This window comes from Acartia tonsa, chromosome 14 (genome assembly GCF_053477335.1).
Source record: "Acartia tonsa isolate MP-2025a chromosome 14, ASM5347733v1, whole genome shotgun sequence".
Lineage (NCBI taxonomy): Eukaryota > Metazoa > Arthropoda > Copepoda > Calanoida > Acartiidae > Acartia > Acartia tonsa.
In genome coordinates this window covers 41,345,121-41,357,186 of record NC_137273.1, presented here as the reverse complement: position 1 = coordinate 41,357,186, position 12,066 = coordinate 41,345,121, and the positions used below count along the sequence as shown (strand labels likewise).

At 34.1% G+C, this 12,066-nt stretch overlaps 2 protein-coding genes across 3 annotated transcripts in view; one reads left to right on the top strand and one right to left on the bottom strand.

Moving 5' to 3' along the window:
- Positions 1-12,066, top strand: part of LOC145305885 (protein FAM221B-like) — a 519,245-nt gene that overhangs the window by 382,050 nt on the left and 125,129 nt on the right. The gene's annotated exons all lie outside the window — the stretch shown is intronic.
- The window catches only part of LOC145306152 (ATP-binding cassette sub-family C member 10), a 107,796-nt gene that overhangs the window by 65,685 nt on the left and 30,045 nt on the right, over positions 1-12,066 (bottom strand). The window contains exons 16-20 of the mRNA XM_080148130.1: positions 10,632-10,704; positions 6,047-6,159; positions 1,984-2,086; positions 692-754; positions 90-146 (exon numbers count right to left, since the gene is read on the bottom strand). Coding sequence (XP_080004256.1) covers positions 90-146; positions 692-754; positions 1,984-2,086; positions 6,047-6,159; positions 10,632-10,704 — 409 coding nt within the window. The remainder of the gene's footprint in view (positions 1-89; positions 147-691; positions 755-1,983; positions 2,087-6,046; positions 6,160-10,631; positions 10,705-12,066) is intronic.

Below are 12,066 nucleotides of genomic sequence, written 5' to 3'. Positions count from 1 at the left end.
TTGCTATCACTTTAGGTTAGATTAGTTTATATTGTATAATAGGTTAAGCATAAAAAATACCTCCTTATTTTAAATTTGAAAACACCAACCTGCTAGGTATGAGATCCCAACTTGTTGATGCAACAGGTACAAAGTAACACCAAACTAATGAGGGAACATACATTCAAAATATGGGGTATAGTCCTTTCCACGACATCCCTCCATAAGGAGCGATTCTTCGTATTTTTAAAATGGCTTTTTATAGGTTATTTTAGGTTAGGTTAGGTTATATTGTGTTAGGTGATTGCCCCACAGGGTTAGGTAATTGGCCCCGCAGGGTTAGAGCCCCCCGCAGGGGCTAGAAATAGGAGAAAAGCTACTGTGAAAAATACGAAGAATCGCTCCTTATGGAGGGATGTCGTGGAAAGGACTATACCCAAAATATGACTATAAAGGACTCAAAAAATATTGCTGTAGCTTTACGAAAAGGGTATTTTTAAGGATGGAGGGGACATTGGACTGTAAATTATATTAGTACTTAAAGTTTCATAATCACGTTATTTAATTTAATTTTGATTGGTCCGTTTCAAACTAGTAGTGTCCAAACTTTTCAGCTAAAGAAGGGGTAATTTTTTCACCATTTAAACTCCAACTTTTTTTTCGCAATAAAAAAATAACATATTTGTTTAAGGATATATTTTGATTTATTCCTGAAATGGTAAGCTCCAGGCAGCATGCAGACTTGGACTACAGTTAACTATTCTATCCACGTCTGATAATTATTGTAAGATGTCTTTTTTATTTTTAGTTCTCTATAATTCGATTTGTCTGTCTGTCAATTCGTCTGTAAACTATTCTATCCATGTCTAATTCATTACTGTAAATTGTTTTTTTTTTTTTGCAATTCTCGTAATTTTAGTAGGTACTCTATATTTTACTTTGACTGTCTGTTCGTCTGTTAACTATTCTATCTACGTCTGATTCATTATTGTAAAATGTTTTTTTTTGCTGCACTTTGGTCCGCACTTCGAGTATTTTTAGTACCGAAGATACTTTATACTTCACTTTGTGTGTCCGTCTGTCCATCCCATGGGGAAAATGTAGTTTTCTCGGCCGCTATTTAAGATAGACAGCTGAAATTTTTAGGTAGTAACAGCTCCTGGGACTTAAAAACTTTTAATAACAATCTCTGCTCTGTATTTCTTTTCTTTATGTCGAATTTTGTGCTACATATTTTGCAGCAATTTAGGTTAATATACAGTGTGTTTTTTTATGAGAACTTTTTTGAAAGCAATTTTACCCCACTTATAGTTATCAGAATTTAGTGATTAATGGCTTATTTTCTTTGTTTTTTAAGGCAATTAATAGAACATTAAAAAAATATTACAGTTTTTGTTAAAAAAGTACAGTAAAATGCAAAATTCAAAACTTAGGTGTCAACATCTAAAAATGGTTTAAGCGCATTTTTCTTATGTTCAAATCTTCTACCTTTTGCAAGAATGGCTGCAAAACGCTTCAAAGTTGAGATCTAGAGCTAAAAATGTATACAGATATTATTGGGGACATGTACTAGAATGTATAAAAGTTTGCAGTTCATATCTCAATCAGGGAGGGAGTACTGGCCCCCCAAAGTCGACTACTGAAAATCAAATTTTTTTCTTGCAAAGGGTAGAAGATTTGAACATAAGAAAAATGCGCTAAAACCATTTTTAGATGTTGACACCTAAGTTTTGAATTTTACATTTTACTGTACTTTTTAATTAAAACTGAAATATTTTTTTAATGTTCTATTAATTATCTTAAGAAACAAAGAAAATAAGCCATTAATCATTAAATTCTGATAACTATAAGTGGGGTAAAATTGCTTTCAAAAAAGTTCTCATAAAAAAAACACACTGTATATTAGCAATTTCTATCTCACATCATTTCATTTCATAATATAAATTACAATATTAGTATGAAAAAGTTTTATTAATATATCTTATTAAAAAGACACCTTTCCTGTTGACATAAAGTTTATGATTTGTCCCGAATTATACACAGAGAGGTTACATTTTGATACAGTTATTAGTTTCTTATACACAGTTGAACTAACAGAGCCTCTCACCTAAATATTATATGATTATACAGTATGGTTATACTTAGATATACAGTAGTAATGTTATATTAGCATTTTATTGCATTTATTGTCAGTTTGACTTTATAACAGCGTTTGTTTTACGATTTTCCGGTTACGTTCGTTTTTTCATAAAAAATCTTGTTAATAGTCGTTTTCTATTTTGAACGAAGCTACATAGCAGGGTGCTGGAGCCGTATAATTTTGATGCGGCTCCGGCTCAAGCTCCGGCTCCTACCTTAAAATTAATATATCAATTTTTTTTCATTATTGAATTTGATAAAATAAAATAAATAATATAAAATATTTTGCTTTTATTTGATTAAAGCTATATAAAAGTAGAAGGATGTGTGTCTATTTGTTAAGTAACAATAGTTTTTCAGTTTATTATATGGAAATAGACCGTTGCCAAATTATAATATTACTTTAATATCCGGAGCCGTAGCCGTTTTTAACGAAAAATACGGCTCCGGATCCGGCTTCACCAAAAATGTTGCTGCTCCCGGCTCCGGAACACTGCTACATAGTTTTAAAGTCTTATGATACATACCTTTACGGAAAATAAGCAGAAAAAATTATACATTTTCAGCGTAGAAAATTTGGACATTGTTACTGTAATCAATACATTCTTAAGATATTGAGCTGTAAATAAAAACTACTGTCTGATTTATTTAATAATATAAACTGAACCTGAAATTAAATCAACAGCTAAAAAATAGAATATAAATACTACTCATGGTATAATAAACAGTTTTCCGCGGATAGTAAAATGCAAAATTCCAGGTTTGTCAACACTGCTGGCATTAATATTATGATTTTTATTTCATTTCATTCGTGAAAAAATGTCTATAATACAATATGATATATGACCAGGGCGACCACTCCAAAACCAAAAAAATATAGTATTTTTATAGTATATTTTTTTAATCCATATAGTATATATAGTATATTTTTTTTAACTAATATAGTATGATATAGTATCGGACTTAGAATTATTTAGTAATACATAGTATATACATCATCAATAATAACTCAAAGCATAGCTGTTATCAAAGCAATTACACATATAATGGGCTTACTCTGTGATTATTAGGCTGGGTTTTAATGTGAGACTATAGGTTATTTAGGATAAAAGTTTACTTTTGGTTAGAATTCACATATATTTAATCATTTTTTTGATAGGTCTCAGGTTCAGGTGCTGCAGGCTATATGGAAGGTGGTTTCTGGACAAGTAAAAAAAAATTCTGTTAGAAGGGTTAGAGATCAACTTAAAAAACAAAATATGCACCTTTTTGGATGTTATTAACATAAATGAAGAAAAAATTAAAATAGGCCTCCAAGTTCTGATCTTGCAGGCCTCCAGGTCCACTCTGGACAGGTTATAGATATTTTTTTTATTTGAAGAGTAAGAAGCCAACTAATAAAACAGAATATGCATCTTTTTGAATGCTATTAACATATCTGAAGAAAAAATGAAAATCGGCCTCCAAATTCTGGGCATGCAGGGCTCCAGGTCCACTCTGGACAGGTAAAAAATTCAAATTTTTTATTTGAAGAGTTTGAGGTCAACTTTTTGGATGTTATTAACATAACTGAAGAAAAAAATTTAAATCGACCTCTAAGTTCTGGTCCTGCAGACTCTGGACAGGTAAAATTCAAACTTCCCTTAATTGAAGAGTTAATGGTATATTTGTTAAACAAAATGAACTTATATTTGGATGTTCTTTATACATATATTTGAAGGAAAAAAATAAAATTGGCCTTCAGGTTTAGGTGCTGCAAGCCTCCAGGTGGACTCTGGACACGAATAAATAAAAAATTTAAATTGAAGGAATTAGAGGTTAGTTTATTAAACAACATAGGCATCTTTATAGATGCTATTTGTATGTTTAAAAAAAAAGACAATCGACCTCCAGTTTTTGATGCTGCAGGGACAGGTAAAAATCAGAATTTCTTATTTATAGAGTTAGAGGTTAGTTTATAAAACACCATAAGCATCTTTTTAGATGTTATTTACATATCTGAAGAAAAAATACAATTGACCTCCAGGTCCAGGTCCATGTAGACTCTGTCCAGAGAAAACCTGGAGGCCTGAACTTGGATCCCGATATGGTAATATTATCCAAATAAATGCATATTCTGTTATATAAATAGATTTCTAACTCTTCATGTAAAAAATTTGATTGTTTACCTGTTCAGAGTGGACCTAAAGGCCTGCAGGACCTGAACTAGGAGACCGATTTATATATTTTCTTCAGGTATCTTAATAAGATCAAAAAATACACATTCTGTTTTATAAGTTGACCTCTAACTCTTAAAATAAGAAATTTGATTTTTTTTTTACCTGTCCAGAGTGGACCTGGAGGCCTGCAGGGCTTGACCCCGGGGGCTAATTTTCAATTTTTTTCAGATATGTTAATAACATCCAAAAAGATGCATAGTTATTCTGTTTTATAGGTTGACCTCTAACTCTTTAAACAAAAAATTTGAATTTTTACATGTCCAGAGTGGACCTGGTGGCCTGCAGGCCAATTTTAATTTTTATCTTTAGATATGTTAATAACATCCTGAAAGATGCATATTTTGTTTAATAAGTTGATCTCTAAATTTTACAATTTTTTTACCTGTCCAGAAATCACCTTTTAGCCTGCAGAACCTGGAAACTTATCCAAAAAATTATTAAATATAAGTGAAGTACTACCCAAATGTAAACTTTTATCCCAGATAACCTATAGTCTCACATTAATACCTAGCCTAATAATCACAAAGTAAGTGAAAGTGGGAAAACTTCCCCCTCACCCTTAACCCTTAACAGTCGGGTCCCTTGCCGCACCTTAATCGGTCGGGGGGGGGGGGGGCGTTCAACTCCCCCCCTATTATCTCAGTTCCTATTAGATCTAGAGGGCTAAAATGTTTTGTGCAAGTCCCCTGTTTGATATTAAATTTCCGACCTTAAGTAAGTCAAAGTCAATTTTCGCTTCCTTCACCCTTTTATTTAACAACCTTTGTTTTTAGGTCCTTAGAAAAGCTTAAGTTTAAAATTTGAAGTCTCTAAGTCAACAATTGCGGCCACAGGATCAATTCAAAGATTCTGGAGACCTGGAGGATCAGGACCTGCAAGATCATACCTGAAACCTGAAATTTACTTGAACACCTGTATTTAATATTAGGATGTACTACTAGAGGATATTTTAGTATTTTGGTAAGATAAAATGCTTTGTTTAAGTCAAAAAAATATTTTTGCTCTTTACCTGGATTACCCTGCCAGGTTTGCTGGCATCCTGTGCCCGCCAGGATGAAGATATTAAAAAAATTCCAACTATCAGTTATGTGTCATATCCATACTTAAAAAATCACGCAGTTTGGGCTCTTTATCTATCACACACAGAAAATGAGATAGAAAATCCGGAGGGGGGGGGCGTTCAACGCCGCGCCCCCCCCCCCACCACTCCAACCGTTAAGGGTTAAGTTAATAATATGAAAAATAACTGATATTTAAATCATAATCACAAAAAAAATATGTTTTAAAGGATTTTCTTCATCTCTTTCTTACTGTAGAGCTTTACGCATTTGTCGTATCACAGTATCTTTTGAGCCCCCCGCAGGGGCTAGAAATAGGAGAAAACCTACTGTGAAAATAAGACAAAACGCTCCTTAAGGGGCGTTGTCACAAAACTGACAATATTCGTTTTTGTCATATAAATGTAATATTATATAGTATATATAGTAAATTTTGGTCAAGTAAAGGTAATAATATATAGTATATATAGTAAATTTTAGTCATATAGTATGATATAGTATCCAAATTCATCCTATATAGTATAAATAGTATATATAGTATGCAGTGGTCGCCCTGTATATCAGATTTTTTCAGTGTGGCCTAGAACCAGTTCTAATCCAACGGTCACGGATATTAAAGGATACAAGCCATAATGAAAATTGAATACCTACCTTTATTCCAAGCTCGTTCATGAAAAGATTGAAATGGCAGTTGGCCATAGCCGCTACAAACGCCGCCAACGCCAGCAGAAAGGCGTACAAGTAGCCGTTTTTTACATCCTCCTTTCAACATTTATGCTTTATTATTTTACTTGCGGAGTCACCCATCTCCCAAAATCTAAGAAAAATAGCTTAAAACCACCCCAGGACCAGTTGGTATATGCACTGAAGAGTAGAGATCAATCAGTTCAGCGTTTACCGAGATCTTAAGCTTTAGACTGACAGACAGACATCAAGCTACTTTGTGTAATAGATTTATAAAAACCAGTTTATCATCTTTAGTACCTACCCAATCTTAATTTTAAATTCTTTTAAAATTTACTAAATTGTAAAAACTCTAAATTAAAAGACAATAAAGTCCTTCAAAATAAATTTACGTAATAAACCAAATAATTTTCAATTTTATATTATTATTTAAACAAGGATGACAACATCCATAATAAGTGAATCACAAAATGTATTGGAATAGACAAACGGACTATCAGATGTTCGTTGTCATAACAAAGAAAAGAAAGAGAGAAAATAAGCAAAAACACTATGAAAAAAACGGAAACTTGAAAAACTAAAGCCAGCCGGACAAAACAATTCTAAAGTAAATGCGCATGTCATAGGAATCTCCACTGAAAATTTCAGCTGTCTATTTCCAATATTAGTCGAGAAAATCATTATTCTACTATAGCGTTACAATCTGACAGACAACGTGAATTATAGAGTAGCTTCGCTACTAAAAATTGTATAAACTTAGTGTAAAAACCATAATAATATAACAAACGTTTATGTAATAATACTCTTTAAAACAATGCATCAAAACTTTTTGTGATAATTGCATCAGAGCTTTTCAGTAATTAAAACAATAAAATAAAATATTAAAATATTTTTTAATTGAGAAAATATTAAAGGGTTAGGTATTAAGCGATATGATGCAATTCAAATTTAACCAGGGATTTAAAGGGATAAGACAATAACCGATATATTGGTGTACATCTCCAGTGTTGAAACACAAAATTACCCCTTTTATAAATTACAAATACTGGTTGAAAAGTTTGGACATTTAACTTAATGAGCCAACCAATCAAAATTCAATAAAAGTCCTCAAATGAGCCAATAAATAAGAAAACTTTATCATAAAATTTTGGGGACCAGTGTAAAAAGCAGCCTATTGTTCCTCCCTCTCTGATCTAACACCCATTTGTTAGACAAAATAAATGGTTTGGATCAAGGACGTCCAAACTTTTTGGTGGGGGGGGGGACGATGAGAGGTTTCAAGGGGGGGGGGGAGGGACTAATGTAATTCCAAAACTTTAAATTGCGCCAAAATATCTTATGTGGAGGTGAAAGCACAACTTATTAAAGTGCGTAAAAACTCGTACTATTTGATAAAAGAATGACAACATCCAAAGCAAAGCATATAAATACTTACTTTCATAATTTTAAAAAAGCTAAGGAGATAGATTTACATAGTAAGTTACAGAGTATAATCTAAACTGTCAGAAGAATCACTAACTAAATCATCCTGAAGATTTTTTTCTTAATTTAATGGAATCTTATAGGTCCTCGGATGGCTTAAGGCTATTTGATTCTTAAATCTAAGTTTGGTTTAGGCTGTTTTCCTACTTTCCATACTCCTTCGAATATAGAGCTCCTAGATGCTAGGAGCACAGCCGCTAGTATCTTATAAAGCACCTAAAAAATTGCTTAGTCTTAGTGCCTTCCTGGTATAATGGACTGAAGAAAAAAAATTGCAAAGTAGATACTTCTCAGTCAGAAAAAAATTACCTTAAAATTTCAGACGTCTATCTTATATGGAAGACAAGTAATTTCATTACCCAAATGACGTACTGACAATAGTTAAAGAGAAGCATCACTTCCAACTGAAAAAATTTAATTAAGATTTCAATAACAAAATTCTAGTTATTTTTTAATTGGCAATTTAACCAATGAATTGGGTTCGCTCATTCCTTATTCTGGAACTCCAGAACCCCCTTCTCCCCCCATTTAAGGTTTATTCTTACCATACAGGCTACTATTACTGTGGTTTTTTAAAAGCGAAGATTTTCTATAATTAGGGTCGGTCCGTCCGTCCATCCGTAACGGATAGCTTTTTTCGTTAATTTAGGTATGTTAGAATTGTCCTATTGATTTAAAACTTTGCATGGTGATTCCTGTAGTAGTTAGGAACGATTTAGAAAGCGTAGCAACTCCATAATCATTACCAGAATGTCCATACGTTCATTTTAAACATGTTGATTTTTTACTTTTTTAACAACAAATTTTTATGTGATCTAATAATACGATTGATCTGATTTTTGGTATACTAATTCCAGAGACAACAAAGTACAATATTATAAGCGAAGCAACTCTATAATCAAGTCCTAAAAATTAAGTATGTCCAGTCCATAAACATTATTCTGTGTCAAGCAGTTTTTCAACAAATTTATTTACAATTTTGCTTCGACTCTTATACATTTTTATTCTGATTATTCAGTTCTGACACTATACACGTGTTTATGTCTGTTTGTCTTACCGTTTCAGTGCTTCGCTTTTATGAATGTCGTCATCCTTGTTTTAACCTATCTTACCTTACCTTACCGTAAGAAAGTTTTACCCCTATCTAACCCTAATAAGCATAAAAAATACGTTTACATCAAAACATTCGTTTGTTGTCCAGATGCAACATAAGGGAATCTGCCATTGAATTCTATTTTAAATCCTGTAGATTTTATAAACCTAATTAGTTTTTAAATTAAAATGTCGTACAAAATAAATAAATAGTTAGTATGAAATAAATGTAACTTTTGCACTCAACAATGATTACAACATCCATAAAAAGAAGCTTTACTTATAAGTCAGCAAAGACAGACAATAAAGCATTTACAAAAATAAAGTAACAACTCATTTATTGGTCAGTTCGTTCACCCAATATAAAGCGAGGGGAAAGGATAAATGGGGTATCTTTATTTTGGCCAGCTGTGAGTTTCACTGAATTAAAGTACATGAAAATCTTATGCAACATACAATCCTATTATATAAAGTACTAAGCTTTTTTTGTCTGTAGCGAAGGATCTCGCTAACCACTAAACCGATATGGTTCTCCTTTAGAGGGAAGTTTCGTTTAGGCCATGAGATGGTTTTAGGCTATTTTTTTATATTTTTATAACTTTGTATGGTTTTAAGGTATTTTTCTGCCCTTCTATATCCTTTCGAATTTAGGGCTCCTAGATGCTAGGGGAGCAGCCACTAGTTAATAATATAGCGATTGGTGAATTAGATGATTAAACTGTATAAAATACCTATTGTGTTTACTAAAGCTAAAATCTAAATGTTAAATAAATCATCATGCCAATTTTAAAATCGATGGGACATTAGTAACATTCCTAAACAAAGGACATATCCTATCAGAAGCTTCACTTTTAAGAAGAAATAGGAGAACTTAATTGGTGTTCGAGATCTAGGGACGCAGGCGCTGATTTATTCTAATCTAAAGGAACTTGGACAAAGTAGCATCGGATAAAGTAGCCTCAGACAAAGTAGCCTCTTGGACAAAGTAGCCTCAGGACATTTACCTTAGAAAAGTAGCCTCCTAAGAAAAATATATAGGTGGTTTAGAATTTCGTGGATTTTACAAAAATTGGTTGGTAGATTTTTACAATTTTAAATATTGGTTTTACAATGTTCAGGTTAGGTTAGGTTATAGGCTAGGGGGCCGAGCGCCAGCGGCTAGGCAGGCCAGGGGGCCGAGCGCTGCGGCCATGACCTATATTAACACTTTCCTTAGGAGGCTACTTTTCTCAAGTAAATGTCCCGAGGCTACTATGTCCGGAGGCTACTTTGTCCGAGATCCAATCTAATTTCTTAACTATTTCTATCCTACCATTTAAAATTAATAATGTACAAAATATTTAAAGAGAAAATGATTAAAACTCAACAGTTACGCAACTGCTGATTAAAAAATTTCTTTGAATTTTCATACAATACCGAGTTTTCATTTATATCATATTTTCTTACTAAGTGAGTTTGAAATTATAACTTATTTAATCGTGTATTTAAAACTTTTTTGAAATGCATAAGAAAGTTACAAAAAAAACAGTAAGGACTGGACATTTGATAAAATTTACGATGTTAATTCCTCTGTTACTATTCAAGATAAAGGCTGATTTTTTAGGATATTACTGAACGCTGAAACAATATGGTTCTCCTTTATAAGAGAAGTTTCTTATAGGTCCATAAAGATTTGTAACTAAGTGCTACAGAAAAAATAACCCCGCTCCCCCATCAGAATAAAATAATAATAAATGGTAATTGTAGGGTCGACTTATTCCCCTTCCCTCAAGAGCCCCTAGAGTAGCTTAGCCAATGTACTACTTGTAAAGTAGTAAGGATTTTCGGCATTACGTAGATTTCGATAACTACTTAACTGAATAAGTCCCTACATAAAGTAAAGATTCAGATAGATACTGGAATGGTTTTAGGCCATTTATCTTTTAGATGTAAGCCTTTGGATAGTTTTAGGCTATTTTTCTATAAAGCATAAATTCCTGATTTTCTTCAACAAAATTGACAACAAGATTAAGTAGAATGGGTCCAGCGAAACCAGCTACATCACCAATCAACTAAATATTAAAAATAAGTATTAAAAGTAGGTAAATATTAAAAGTTTTATTATTAAAATGTTTGGATAATACGTACTATTGTGGTAATACGACAACCAGACGGACAGGCAGATTACAGAATTGCTACGCTGTGACTTATCATAACAAACCCTCTGCACTAATCTTATTATATCACCATTTATCTCATGACCGATGTTGACCCCGCTATCCAGCGGTCAAACTGGCCTGCCTAAATGTGGGGAGGGACTCAAACACACAGCTATCACGCGCCCCTCACGCGATTATACAACCGGGAGGCGCTGCCTCCCCTTTTACCACAGCTGCCCCCACAGCCTGTCTACCGCCGGGAGCTAAGCCCTTGCGTCCCACACCCCCTTCAAACCTAACCATTGTTATAATCTGTTGTATATATATAGTAAACATTCATTGTAAATATTATTCAGTTAAATATATAATTTCTGTATGACTAAATCCTGCTAGTTTGTTTTGGTAGAATAATTCAAGGCTAAGGCTCGTTGAACTCGAACTCGCAACCCTGTGAGCTGAAACGTTCGGCTTACCACATCTTGGTGTCAGCGTGTTTCAATCGAGCCTTACAGAAATTAGCCTATTCTACCTCTGATTGGACCCTTTGGCAAGTAAGGGGACAATCAGCCGCCAACTGAGAAGCCAACTGACCCGTGAGACGGCCTTTTTAGGTCGAATTTCCATCATTTTGAACGCAATATGTGGGCCTTTGGCCTACGGCAAGCAGATTTAGCCTGCTAAAAGCGCCAGTTAAGACGCTTTTTCCGTACCGTGTAGGAGTATCGCTAGGTGCGCAGCCACGGTAATCGGACAATTTAGCTCAAACGGCTACAGAAATGAGTCTACATTGGCAAGTGTAGCTGGGACAAGCCCCAGGACACCCAGGCCAAACCTACGAGACGGACAGCTAGGTGCTGGTCTCCCTGAGAAGGCAATGTGTGGCTGCGAAGCTTCAGCACACAAGTAAGGCCTACCACTGCGACGGATAGCAGAATTTGAGCCACAGGCACGGCAGGACGGGACATTCCCTGCCGCTGCCTTCCAGGATTCGAACCCGAGGCGCTGTAGGACGGGCCATTCCCTGCCGCCATCTTTCGGGATTCGAACCAGCGGCGCTGCAGGACGGGACATTCCCTGCCGCCATTACCCCTCTGAACCTTGCAGGACGGACATTCCCTGCTGCCAGTGCTTCCAGAATCACACCTAGAGCTCCTAGTGATAACAACACATAAGTGTGTATAAATGTCAACCAAGTGATAAAAAGAAATATAAAATTGTTGACCCAGTGATAATTAATAAGCTCTAGTGATTCGAAGCTACAGTCTAAGCCACCAT